The sequence below is a fragment of the Rhinichthys klamathensis genome, unplaced genomic scaffold (assembly GCF_029890125.1).
Source record: "Rhinichthys klamathensis goyatoka isolate OS25496 unplaced genomic scaffold, OSU_Roscu_1.1 h1tg000050l_1, whole genome shotgun sequence".
In the NCBI taxonomy this organism is placed as follows: Eukaryota; Metazoa; Chordata; class Actinopteri; order Cypriniformes; family Leuciscidae; genus Rhinichthys; species Rhinichthys klamathensis.
The window spans coordinates 1,390,411-1,404,808 of NW_026606596.1; the positions used below are offsets into that span (position 1 = coordinate 1,390,411).

The 14,398-nt window shown below is 35.8% G+C and overlaps 2 protein-coding genes across 4 annotated transcripts; both read right to left on the minus strand.

Moving 5' to 3' along the window:
* Positions 1-434: 434 nt before the first annotated feature.
* On the minus strand, positions 435-5,801 carry si:ch73-52f15.5 (uncharacterized protein LOC100150557 homolog). 3 transcript variants are annotated; one of them, XM_056247688.1, is made up of 4 exons: positions 5,511-5,801; positions 4,073-4,254; positions 3,595-3,987; positions 435-871 (listed from the first exon to the last, which is right to left on the minus strand). In XM_056247688.1, the coding sequence occupies exons 1-4, from the start codon at positions 5,624-5,626 to the stop codon at positions 828-830; spliced, it is 735 nt and encodes a 244-aa protein (XP_056103663.1). In that variant the 5' UTR covers positions 5,627-5,801; the 3' UTR covers positions 435-827. The 3 variants fall into 3 exon arrangements, with proteins under 3 accessions (XP_056103663.1, XP_056103662.1, XP_056103664.1); XM_056247687.1 differs by having other exon boundaries at positions 3,595-3,984; positions 4,070-4,254; XM_056247689.1 differs by having other exon boundaries at positions 3,595-3,984; positions 4,070-4,258; positions 5,511-5,599.
* htatsf1 (HIV-1 Tat specific factor 1) lies at positions 5,774-14,387 on the minus strand. The gene is made up of 10 exons (XM_056247686.1): positions 14,283-14,387; positions 12,554-12,718; positions 12,250-12,433; positions 10,315-10,362; positions 9,961-10,115; positions 9,330-9,493; positions 9,094-9,190; positions 7,589-7,678; positions 7,320-7,457; positions 5,774-6,287 (listed from the first exon to the last, which is right to left on the minus strand). The coding sequence occupies exons 1-10, from the start codon at positions 14,379-14,381 to the stop codon at positions 6,021-6,023; spliced, it is 1,407 nt and encodes a 468-aa protein (XP_056103661.1). The 5' UTR covers positions 14,382-14,387; the 3' UTR covers positions 5,774-6,020.
* Positions 14,388-14,398: the final 11 nt, after the last annotated feature.

Sequence of the window (14,398 nt, forward strand, 5' to 3'; positions counted from 1 at the left end):
TTATTAAACAAAGGGTCACATGTCTAATCTTTCTGAAAATAGACTACTGTATAATATTCTTGGAAATAATTGAGGAAATTCATGTACTTTAGCTGTTTTGTCATACTCATATATCAAAAGTGAGGGACTGTGACAGGGAAATACATCATTGCCTGAGGAAAAAAGTGTGAAACGGGTTTTAAGAAAACAGGTTTGTAAAGATGAAATTCAACAACAACTGAACAACTTGAGGAAATTTATTTTTGGTTTGCTCATGTCACTTTCAGCATTGCATGAACTATGCTTTGCCTTCTGTGTAACCTGCTCTAAAGAGTCGAAACAATTGTACATGAAGTTTTGAAGGGTCCCCCAAAGTAGGAACTTTTCAGAGAGAAAAGAATATTAGATAAGAAAAAGTATTTAGATACTATATTAAATATATATTTTTTGTCAAATGACAACAGTTTTTTTTACGGCTTACAGTAAAAATATGAATTTTCAAAACAGCATATAATACAAAAAGAAAGTTTAGTAAAACTATGATTGTATTACAAATCATATAAATAGACTTTACTTCCTCATTCATCCAGCTAAGAGAAGTGAACTATTTCCAATCAGGTTTTCTCACTTATGTCCTATTATAAGATAGCGTATTCACATGCTCACGGCTAAAAGAAGCAATTAACTGCCATTCATCTCTGAGGAATGTCCGACACCATGAATATAATGGTTTGAGTCACTTTACCGAATGTCCAAAAGCATTTTTAAGCTTACATAATAATGTAAACACAGGCAGTCTTATGCTGAAAATGTATTTTCGTCACACTGTAAAGCCAGAAATCTCTTCTTCAATACCAGTACAAATCCTTATTGATTTCTGAGGCAGGCACACCTGAAAAACACAAAATAATACAAATAATCTATCCACATAAACAGACATGTTAAGCTGCATCCGAATATGCATAAATCCCTACTATATAGCTGGCAGTAGTGTTTCTTTACAAAGTGACATAGCCAATTACTGGCCTGGCATACATAATACAGTAAAACAGTATGTGTAATATATAGAACATACTTTTTTAACAGTCATGAAATTAGAATAAGTAGCCTAATTACTTATTCAAAGAAGCTACTCAGAGATTCAGAAGTGACAATCACATTTAAAGCAACTGTAAATATTTCATCAATATATATATCAGTTTCAAAATAATTCTTATGGGATACTGACTTCTTTCCCACGCTACCCCCCAAAGGTCTGTTCTCAGAGTAAGTCTGGTGAGAGGATATGGACTTCTGCGAAAAGCGGGGATTGATTTACGGCAGTACCGCACACAATATGTCACACCAACATATCAATACGGACATCATGGCAGAGGCTAAGGGCACGTTTACACGACAACTATGTATAAAAACGGAAAGGTTTTTCCTTTGTGTCCTTTGCATACAGACTACGACATTGTCAAAACGATCCTCTTTCACACGGATCCCTCAGAGCCATAGAGAGAAAGAGTTGCGACACTCCCATAGACCGCCATAGGAACTTTGGAATGCGGTGTCCCGTGTCGTGGAGCAGCCAATAGTTCCAAACACTGATAGTTTCTCCATTGAACCCCATTCATTTTCAGTGCTTCAGAAGTACGTTCGCTGGTAAATTAATGAAATTACTGTATTTTTTTTACTTTTACACACATTAGCCGACCTCTCGTGAATCTAGTCTGTAGTTATATTTAATGTAGCCAGTTTTAGTAAATGTTTATTGGAAGATAATAGGTTAATTGCAGCGATAGCTTACGTGACCAACACTTCACTAACGTTAGCTAACTTACGTAACTGATGTATATAATATATAATATTTTTAATAATATTTTATATGTATATATATATATATATATATATATATATATATATATATAACCTATATATAATATTATATACACACACACACAATTCATTTATTTAAATGGGTTAGGGAGGGTTATGCATGTGCTTATATGTATTTAGGAACATAGTTAATTCACTCATTAACTATCTCTCCGGTTTAATTTTATGAAGAATATTTTTCGGTTTAATATTTACCGAACATTGCTGTATATAGTCGTTGCTTTCTACGTTATGGGAGCAGTCTATTTCCCTCCTAAATCATTCATTTGTACATGCACAGCGTAATTATTTATATTTTATGTTGGTTGGAGTTCTGAACGGACTGCAGACCTCTTTGCGTGATCACGAAGGTAGGCTAATGGCTGAATCGGAAGCAAGATCACGGGAATCAATAGCCTAATACAGCCCAGTTGTGCTAAAATAAATATCATGAGACGTCCATCATCAGATGAATGACATGGAAAAGTTAAGTTAGAGCCGCTAAAGCCAGTGCTATTACTACCCATGCGAACATGAACACTAAGCTTTTCCCTCCAAAAATATAGCCTAAAACTTATCTAAGTTGTCACCTTGCCTCTCCAAATGCAAAACTGACATTAACAAAACGCAATAACAGCTTAAAAAGTACTTGGGTGTGTGTTTTATTTTATATTTACCGTTTAATAATGCAATCGCTGCTGTCTGTCCATAGAAGAACATGACAGCCCGCGTGTGTTTTGGAACTATTGGGGCTTACATGAACCACGTGACAGCCGTTCGCGGCGACATCAAAGAGTGTCGCAACTCTTTCTCTCTATGGCTCTGAGATCCCTGAAACTGACGAAAAATGCTGTATTATGTATGCCAGGCCAGTAGTTGGCGATGTCACTCTGTAAAGAAACACTATGCACCTATTGACAGAACACGCAATACAAATGTGCATGGTGTCACCGTTTTCGTCAATTCGCATTTTTGTAGTTTACACAGAGACGATAACTGAATTGTTTTTAAAAACTTGCACTTTGAAACCCATTTTGAAACTCTAAGGGGTTAAAATCTAAAAACTGAAAATTTTTGTGCGTTTTGGCCATTCATTTACACGACAACAGTGTTTTGGGTCCTGAAAACACAAACTTTTCAAAACGGGTTTTAACGTGCAAGTTTTTGAAAACGATACAGTTATCGTTTACGTGTAAACTACAAAAACACGAATTTGTGAAAATGGTGACATGCCTATTAGGTGTTCTGTATATAGGCATGTAATGTTTCTTTACAAAGTGATATCGCCAACTACTGGCCTGGCATACATATACAGCATTTTTAGTCGCTTTCACAGATCTGTGTGAACAGGGATCTTTACTTTACTTTTACTGTTTATTTTTACAGGGACAATGCACAATTAAGAGTAATTGCACCATGCACATGGATTTAAAAACAAATTATGAAGTGCACAGATAAATCATTTATAATACTGCAAAAATCCATTAAAAAAGGAATCAATATTTCGTGCATATGTAGGCAGGACTATTTATTAATTTTTGGTGAGTAGCCATTTAATACTGATAATGTACATTTATCATTGCATTATCACAAAACAAACCCCTTCAGGGTTATAAAGGCTGATCTAATCACCTGTCTTAGTTTACTTTGCGATCAAGAACGGCAGACTGTTCATCATCCCTTACTTAAAGATGTATACCCTTGCATTAGATGCATCTGTGAACGAACAGTTAGCAATGGCATAAGTTGCAGTACCTGAATCTAGGCCGATCCTGCTTCCAGACACATCTTTAAAGGCCGTCCCAGAATTCCACTCCGGTCTGGTCTCTGATTTTGAGAAGGGCGAGATCATGATGCCCCCTGTTGGGCGATCCATTTGTAACATATTCAGGTAAGAGCTGGTGCTGCCCTCAACAGCCACGGGTGGTTGGTAGAGTATTTGAGGCAGTTCAAAGGCTGTGCTCTGTCTGGGTGGACAGGGCCAGAGGGAGGATGAGAGTCCTGAGGGATTCACGATAACTCCCTGGGATGGAGGCGTGGCTTCCATGGATGTCAATTGGGTCAACTTTGAGGAGCCAGAAGAGTGTGTGGACTTAGACCATGTTAGACCAGAAAAAGCCCATGGTGATGATGATAGGGGGGCATCTGGGATAAGAAAAGCATATATTTAGATGATTGATTGATATATACATATATATATAGATTGATTGATTTACTGGCATTAACACACCATATTTGGGAGTCCTATTGCTTTCCTTGGCTTTAGTGCTGAGGTCTTTTGGTATGGTGGCTTTGTTCAGGGCACGGAAGAAGTGCTCATCCACGGCAGTGTTGATATCACCTTGATAGTATGTAAACAGCTGAGGAGAATCTTTACACTCCTCTGAGTGCTCTAACAGTCTGTCCCCCATCATCCTGACTTAGGGATACAATATTTATTATTTTACAAAATGGGTTTCATTTGTGTCCCCCATGTACATATGTGTAAAGAGTACTTAACATTGAAATAAATCTATTTTGTATTTATTCTCTCTAATTTATTCATCATAAAAAGAATGAAGTTGTGCATCAACCATTATATTTCCCCCTTTTAAAGCAATTTACCGTCCCATACATTAAAATAAATAAATAAAATGGTAAACTGTTTTTTCAAAAAAAAAACTCTCCAGTTAAAATCTTATGATGTCAATTCTGTTGCAATGATTTTGTATAGGAAAATTAAGTGGATATTGATGGATGTAAATATCAGCATTTAACTTTTCTTCTCTACCTTGAGCACAAAGGTTGTTAAATGTAACTGTAAATCTGTCGACCCTGGTACCTTTCTAAAGGCGTGACTTTGATCCAATATTACAGTTTGAAAGTTTGGGGCCTGTAAGATTTTTTTTAAATCATCAAAAGTGATGGTAAAAACATTTACAATGTTACAAAATATTTCTATTTTATATAAATGCTGTTCTTTTGAACTTTCTATTCATCAAAAAATCCTGAAAAACAATGCATCATGGTTTTGCACAAAGATAAAACCATGACCGCACAACTGATTTCAACATTGATAACAAGAAATGTTTTGTGAGCAACAAATCAGCATATTAGAATGAATTCTGAAGGATCATGTGACACTGAAGACTGGAGTATTGATGCTAAAAATACAGCTTTGCCAGAATAAATTTCATTTTAAATTATATTAAAATCAAAAAGTTATTTTAAATTGTACTTTTACATATGACAATTTTTACTATGATTATAATAAAATAAATGCAGTCTTGGTGAGCATAAGAGCCTTCTTTCAACAATAATAAAAAAAAAAATCGACCAACCCCAAACTTTTGAAAAGTAGTGTATATTAAAATGTATGAATGTAACTTGAGATGGCAAAGTACAGTTTATTAATATTTAAACATTACTTATTTGATAGAAAACTGGACAGTGCAACAAAATAGTTGAGGAAAAACAAACGAAATTACTTATTTCATATACATAATCTCTTATTAAGACTAGTTATAAACAGAGAACAGCAAAAGATTTAAAAAAGACAAAGATGAAACCCACATTTCTAAAAGGCTAGTTTCTATTTATCCTCTAAAGCACTCCTTCCTCAAACTGAAACGGGACTTCAACTGCATTCACAAAAAAAATCAAATCCCCGAAACATTCAACACGCTGCTTACCGAACTGAATCCAGCGCACATCCAGGCACCGATCGCACTAACACAAAACGAATGTGATACTTTGTGCGGGAGGTTGTGCACTGAGAAATGTGCCCGAGCGAGTTGAACAAGGTCATCTCAAACAGATAACATCACAGCTGTCATTACGCTTACACGGAATTACACTGGGCTGTTTTTTTTGTTCCCATATAAACCAAAAATATTTTCAGTGGCAAACTTTATAAGAAACGTCTTTTTCATGAAAGCAAGAAACAACGAAGAGGTCACAAAATGTGTTTTTACTATAAAACTATTAACAGAAGTTCAAAATGATTCGGACAGTGACAGACATTAGCATAAAGGGAAGGGATAATCACACAAATGATTATTTGCAGTTAAATTTCCATTATTGTCCCCCAAATTTTGAAATGGTGAAATGCACTGGCATGTCATGGGAACAATAAAAAGGAAACCACTGTATACTGGTGTTGAGATGTTTGAGCAAGAGACATTAAACAAGTTCTGTTTTCTCTACGCATCTTCCTCATCACTTCCTGCTAAACTGCTATCGGTCGACAGCATTCCTCCTTCCTCCTTGTCCTCCTCCTCATCTTTCCCCTCCTGTGGTTTTGCGGTGCTTTCGTTTGTACCCTCCTCCTGTCGGGTCGGTTCTGCTGCTTCTTGTGTGCTGGAATTCTGTTGTTCAGCTGCTTTTGAAGGGTCCGCTTTAGATCCGTCACCCAGGAAAGAGGACCAGCTTTTCAGTCTCTCTTCTCGTTCTCGTGAGGTTTCCTCAACCTGTGTGACCAGAGCCAAAAAGTGAGGCAAAAAAGCAGAAGAAAATAGAACCGATTTGTACATTTAGGTTTACATTTTTTAAATAATTATATTTATTTCACTTAACATTTATTTTATCTCAAGTAACAATTTATGGCTTAAGTTTTCATTAGTATTAATTCATATTTTGAACTATTTCATTTTAAATGTAAAGTTTTAGTATTTTTGTTGTTTTGTTTGTTATTTTTATTAGATTTTTTTATTTTTTATTTGTCAATAGTTTTTAATCAATTTTAGTTTTGGTCATTTTAGTACATACATTAAAATAAATATCATTGTCATTAAAATAAATGACAATTAAAAACATTGCCTTGGCAACTAGCTGAAATAAAATAAGTTTTATTTTATTTCATTTAACATTTTTTATTTCTAGTAACAGTTATAGTTTTAGTTCATTAATATTTTAAACTAATTTTAATTTGAAAGTTTTAGTAATTTTGTCTATATAGTTTTTAAAAACTTTTATTTCAGTTTTAGTTTGAGTCATTTTAGTGCATGCAGTTAAACTAAATGACACTTAAAAAATACATTTATTTCAAGAAACACTTTTTTTTTTTTAATGGTTTTGTTTTAGTTTGAACTATACTGACCCTGAAACTATACTGACCCTGACCCTGAGACTCTTTTAACTTTCTTAATATACATCTCTGGTCTAATTGTGTATGGGATTACAAAATTAAAAATGATTGTGTTGGTTTAGTCCATGTAATAACTTTCCTTTTCTGATGACATCATGTAGGCCGTGCAGACTGTTGGGTTATGTTAAACAACAGCCAAATAGCTATTTAGAGACTGTTTTAGCAAACCCACACTAGGTTTGTATGCAACACCCACTTCTCGTGATTCAGCAAATTCCTAATGGATAAACTAATGTCCCTCCCCTCACTTTTTCTCTTTAAATATCCTGATTCATTCAGAAAAAATCAGATCGAGGACATAAACTCTGTAGCAATTTACAATTCTTCATAACTTAAAACAGGCTGAGTATTTTACCTGGTAGTCAGTTACACCGTCCCACGGCTGTGCTGATAGTTTCCTCCCTCCAAACCAGCGTCCATTCAGAGCCGCCTGACACATGTCCGCCTCGTCAGGTTCCTTAAAAGCCACAGATGCAACTCCATCAGGGTGCCTCTGTTTCCAATGGAAGAAAGCAAAGAGTTGAGCATAAGAAATAGCAAAAAAAAGATACATTTGAATGCTGACTTGTGTAAACACAATTAAGTTATTATAATAAATGTGGACAGAAGTAAAAAAGGACTTACATCAAAGATAATGACCTTCTTCACTATCCCGAATTTCTCACATTCTGTCCGCAGATCATCTCTGTACTCATTCAGAACCAAAGGATCCTCCTGCATGACACATATGGCGCAGCTCTTCAACACATTTTTTAGTTAAATGTCTGGACACATTTGATTACATTTATATTCTTCATTATCTAAAAAAAAAAAAAAAAACTTTTGATCTAAAGGCCTAAAAGATTGAAATGGGCTTCGTAGACAAATATAAATGGTCCCTAACTGGCACTAAAATTTGAATAAAAAAATCTTGAAGGTTGGATGAGGTTGGACTGAATAATGAAGGAAAAGCAGCCAAACAAGTTCCTAAAATACATGTGAATCCCTTTTCAAATGTTTAAAAAGCATCCCGGGATGCACTTCATGATGTTTGTTGAAATTTTAAATGGAATCTGGAATCTAGTACACTCTCGAAGAAGCTACAATATAACATGGCTTTGATTTGTTTAACATTTGCAGTCAGTTCCCATTACTCCTCTTAGTGTTACTTCATACGTTTTGATCATTTGTAATGTATTATTTAAAAATGTGAAAATAGTAATAATAAAGAGGGATTAGGAGTGTCTAAATGATGAATGGGTAGTATACACAACTGCTCAAAAGTTTGGGGTTGGTAAGATTTTTAATGTTTTTGAAGGAAGTCTCTTGCTCACCAAAGCAGCATTTATTTGATAAAATACAGTAAAACAGTAGTAGTGAAATACAATTTATAATAACTTAATTACATTTTTAATTAATTTAAAATGTAATTTATTCCTGTGATGACAAAGCTGAATTTTCAGCATCATTACAAAAATGTAATTGATTTGAAATACAAATCTTTTGTAACAATGTAAAAGTATTCACTGAGACTTTTAATCAGTTTAATCGCTGAATAAAGGTATCCATTTCTTTTAAAAAAATCTTACTGATCCCAAACTTTTGAATGGTAGCTAGTTAAATTAGCCATAATTGAGGCCTTTAGAATCCCAAACATAGTTTTAGTTCAATCTTAGTATCAGTCTCATTTATTAAACACAATTAAAAGATGTAGAAAGCATGAGGATCCTAGATTTGCGGATCCACACCTTCATTCCTGCTCTTCTCTGAGCCTTTAAGCTGCACCTACTTCAGGAATGCAGACAGACCTGCCTTGAGCTCTGACGCAGAGACGTTTATCACGGGTACAGACAAACTAAACAATGCCGTAGCTCCAAACTGTTACTAATGAAAAGCATTTCTGTAATTAACTTTACACATCTTGAATACCAGTGCAAGGCTAAACATATTCTGAAAATACTGTAGATCTGGTTTCAGCTGCAGCATAAGACATTTTACAAATGCTGTCAGAAAACAACAGAAAGGTACTTTTTCATGCAGATGTCACTCAATGTAAAGTGTTGCCAACAAAATGTTCTATTCAATAACATCTACGATATGTTCAAGTGTTTTTTCTGGGTGTGTCGGTATGTTCTGAGATTGACTCTTACCTCAAAGTCACTGGGATGAAACATGTTTTGAATGATGAGAACTTTTTCATGCCTTTTGCGAGCGTCCATGGCCTTCTCCGGCCTCCAGTCCAGCTGCCTGATAATCAAACGACAGAAGTGTCAGTCATGTCTACAGCAACACAAGAAATATTTTGCTGATTAAGCAGAGCATTGTTGCACTGTGTGTCAGAATTGACTACATAGAGCCACAGGATTGAGCTAGAAAAGGTTTGTACTTTTGTTGCATCTGGAGCTTTTTGCGGTACTCTTTGTTCTTTTTCTTCTTCTTGTTGGCGTCATATTGTCCTTTGAGCTCGAATCTCGCTGCCTCCACGTGCAGTCGGTAGCCCCGAATCTCAGTCTCATCCAAGAGCCGCTCGGCAAGAGCTACAGACTCTTTCTGCAGGGAATAATCAAATGAAAATGTTTGTCTACAAATGATATAAATACACATGTAAAGCATGTTAAACAGTTTTAAAACTATTCAAAATAGTATTTGTTCATTAAATATAAATATTAGATGAAAAACTTAATCTAACAACTAACTAAAGTAATATAGGTTGAAGATGAAGTGCTCAAATTATTACAACTACAAATAAAAATACACAAAAAAATATATAATTAAAGCCAAATCGAAATAGTAAAAAAAAAAAAACGAATAAAAATGACACAAGCACATAACAGAATTGCTTAAACTAAAATGTAATAAATAGAAACTGAAATTATAAAAAATAAAGTCTAATTCAAAATATTAATAAATACTATAAATAATACTAAAATAACTGCACGTCAAACATGTATGTGTTTTTATTTGAAATATATATAGAATATTTACATGCACATGATCATAATGTTATAATGACCAACCTTCAAGTAGCAGCAAAGTCCATCTCCTTTTTGGTTCCCATCCTTGTCCCTGTAGAGCTTGATTTTATATTCTTCTGTGACAGGATCACGCATGATAATTCCACATTTGGACATAATCTCCACAAACTCATCAGGAGTTATGTCTAGAGGAAGACCTAGCAGAAAGACACATACACTGAAAAACACTTCATAAACTGAATAGTTGATGATCAGTTCTTATTTAAACCAACTAACTGATTTAAAAAGTAGATATGGCCACTAGAGGGAGTCATACCAGTATTTACAACATGGTATTAATATTAAAGACATAATTGTAGTAATATAATCTAATCTAATAATGAGGAAATTATTTACCTGTCACATAAACATTTGTGTTTTTGTCCTTTTCAACTTCAAACCAGCCTGTAAAATACAAGTACACTTTTTTAGTTGTTAATATAGTTAGAATACAGAAAATGTATGTCAAGTCACCTTGTTTTATATAGAGCTTTATACAATACAGATTGTGTCAATATTTTTCCTATTTAAAACTTGACTCTTCTGTAGTTACATCGTGCACTAAGACCGACGGAAAATGTAAAGTTGCGATTTTCTAGGCTGGTATGGCTAGGAACTATACTCTCATTCCTGCGTAATAATCAAGAAACTTCACTGCCGTACCATGAGTGCAGCAGGCGTAATGATATGACGCAGCGCCTGAAAATAGTTCCGCTGTGTTGACGGAAGGTGGCCTATTTTCAGGCGCTGCGTCATATCATTACGCCTGCTGCACTCATGGTACGGCAGTGAAGTTTCTTGATTATTACGCAGGAATGAGAGTATAGTTCCTAGCCATACCAGCCTAGAAAATCGCAACTTTACATTTTCCGTCGGTTTTAGTGCACGATGTAACTACAGAAGAGTCAAGTTTTAAATAGGAAAAATATCGAAACTCTTTGGTCATTTTTTTTTTTTTTAGAAATGCTAATGGTCTTGTCCACTTCAATGATGTATGCTAAGCTATGCTAAAAGTGGTACCGCCAGAACCGGAGATCGGCTGAATGGATTCAAAAACGGTAAAAACTCAACAGTTTAACTCTGGGGGAGTTGTAAAATGAGCCTATTTCCAAAAAAAGTGGAGTATCCCTTTAACAGTGATAACAGGAAAATTATGCATTTCGACTGATCAGATGAAATAAATTCAGTGTTGACTCAGTTCCATTGTAAAGATCAGCAAATAGTAAATTAATCTTTAAAGCAGTAATTACCGTATTTTCCGCACTATAAGGCGCACTTAAAAGCCTTTAATTTTCTCAAAAAACGACAGTGCGCCTTATAATCCGGAGCGCCTTATATATGGATGGTGAACACACGTTCACCAAGAGACAGCGCCGGGCAACTTACGCCACTATCTGCCAATGGATCGTGGATCCCCAGGCTGATATATCAGTCTCAACTGGGATCCGAGCTTTCACGAAGGCAGGAATCATCTCTTTATTCAGCCGGCTCACATACCCGTATTTACTTCCTGTTTTCGGTCGAAGTCCACAGTAGTCGATTGTCGAGTTCGCGCGCGCGCGATCAAACCTCCTCCGTGTGTTCAACATCTGATTCGGATGAACTATCCATTTGAGCTGATATTCTCAGAACACCACACAGCACCGTCATCGGCTGACAGTCCGAGTCTCCACTGTTGCTTAGTTAGCTACCAATGATCGCGCGCACGCACTCGACAATCGCCTACTGTGGACTTCGACCGAAAACAGGAAGAAAATACGGGTATGTGCAGTCAGATTCACCGTGTTCACTCACATGGCTGTGCACTTGTAATGACACATTAAGGTTGTTATAGAGGCTAAAAGCAGGTTTAAAACTTGTCCCGTTTAAGTCAACAGGGTGCAAATTTTAAAAAGAGGATAACACGTGTAGGCAACACCGGTTTTTGTCGTTGTTATCTGTACTAACAGCACTCCAAATTTACAAAAAATGAGCTCAATGTTAAAATTGACCGGAGTTTTACTTTTTAACGTTTGAACAACATTACCATGGGAGTGAACGGAGTTGTCAGAACGCTTAGTAAGGTTTGACTTTATCTGACTGTTTTGTTGACATTTGTTGACATCTAGTGGATGCATAACGCAAACCCAGTCAAACGTTTGACTGCAGTATCTTATGCGCCTTATAATCCGGTGCGCCCTATATATGAAAAATGTTCTAAAATAGGTCATTCATTGAAGCTGCGCCTTATAATCCGGTGCGCCGTATAGTGCGGAAAATACGGTAGGTAAATAATTATGAATATCTTCTAACCTGGGTCTGCTTTTCTTTTCTCTCCTTTCTGAGCACCCTCCTTAGTTTTGTCCTGGTCCGAGCTCTCCTCTGTCTTCTTGGGCTCATCTGGTTCGGCGGGAGGGGCCGCAGTAGATGGATCAGGGGCCCCTTCCTCATTGAAGCCATAGTTTGCTTGATATGCTGCGATGAAATCATCATTTATCTATAAAAATAAAATAAAAATAACATGAACTTTAATGCAGATCTTACAACGAATCAGCTCTGATCGGGTTATTAAAACAGACATTGTGTAAATGTAGTATTTTGTTTGGTAATGGGAGACCTTTGGAAACCATGCTCTCTTTTCATGGTCCCAGTCATACGCAGTGCCGTCTTCTGGGTCGACATACGTGAAAGGATCATCTCCACTCTCTTTCTTCTGTTCATACAGCTGCTGCAAACGGAGCTGCTCGTGGAACTCTTTATTACCATCCGAGTCCCCGCTCATCTACAGAAACAAAGACAAGACAGAGACACTTCACTGAAGTGTGCCATTTGAGACAGGGCCATACTGATGGGTTTATTTGAGGATTGTTTTGAACTTAAAAAAACTGACACATTCACCAGGTCACCCTAAAAGGTTTTAATTTGCAGTAACTCCAAATAGGAAACCAGTCAGTTTTTAGAAATAGGTCAGTTTTTAGTTGATGCGCGAAACAAAACTTCACTCAACATTTTGTAGCGCCTGACATCCAATAATCACAATAAGCTTTGCGCTTTGCTACTTTTACTGTAGAAATTATAGTACAAATTATTCATGTAATCGCTCAAGCGGTGTTTCAAACACCGAAATAAAATAAAACAGCTGGTAAACAATGTCAACCTTACATTTACATCAGGAAATCTATTCAATGACCATAACTTGTTAGTTAACAACAAAGAAAAAAACTCTAGAGGAGCATTTTAATAAATATATGAATTAAATTACATGTTGATTATTTTTTACATAACCTGTGCATTATATATATATTTTTTTTAACATATTTAACATTCATCGTTTCATTATTTATTGTAGATTATTTTTAAATAGGCCTAAATCTGTCATGAAAATAAGTTAGGGTATTACTGCCTTACTAATCATCTTAAAAAATCTATATAAAAATGCCTAACATGTCATTTTAATGTTTATATAACTCTGTATTATTTGAGTGTTGATTATTAAATACATTTGATGTATGATTGATTATTATTAAAACTTTATTTTCATTTTTGGTGTCAGTTTCTTTTCAGACATGTGCATCCTGAAAATTTTCATTTCGGTGCATCACTCGTATAAATGTATTTACACAGGAATTTATAAATGTATTTTACAGTTCATTGCTAAATGTGATTTATGTGCATACTACCTAGTTTTATGAATGTAATTCAAATGTAATTTAATCTGCATATCAACCTGACAAATAAATGTTAGTAGTATAGAAAAAGAAATAGATATTGAAATTAATGCAGGTTAGCACTTTCCCCCCCGTTGTGTGCCACCCTAGGATTTTTACTGTCCCCCTTTGGCCACCCATTAAAAATGTCCTGGAGGCGCCACTATCCACTACTCCATCTGTCCGCTTCTTCTCCATCCTCGCATTGATTAACTTACTCTGATCGAAACCGTTTGACTGAGGCACAAAGCGGACGTGAGCCGAACCGTAGCGTTGTCAGTAGAGACTAACAGATTCATGATGTATTATCGAATGCCGGATTCACTGTGATACAATGAGCAGGCAATAATATAAAATAATAATATTTTTTAAAATAATATTAAATAAATACAGGGCAGCGCGGCGGGGCAAGTCGCCAGGCCATCGGGAATTCTCCCGGTACTCGCGGTGGCCAGTCCGGGCCTGGATGAGACAGAACTAACCCACATAAATCCGTTTACGCCGATCTGACGGGTGAACAACACAACTGTTCCTAGGCTTATTTAGAAAAACAGTACGGTCTACATTTAATATAAGAGGCGAACAGCAAAAATGCACACTGCTTTAATGTAAATTAAGAAAATATAAAAGACAACCCACCTTTTCCAATGCCGAGCCTCCAAAACATAAATGTTGCACTTCCGAGAGTAACGCGCATGTCCAACACTGTGCGTCTTCCGGAATGCAACTGTCGCGCATGTGTGCAGTTCCGCCTT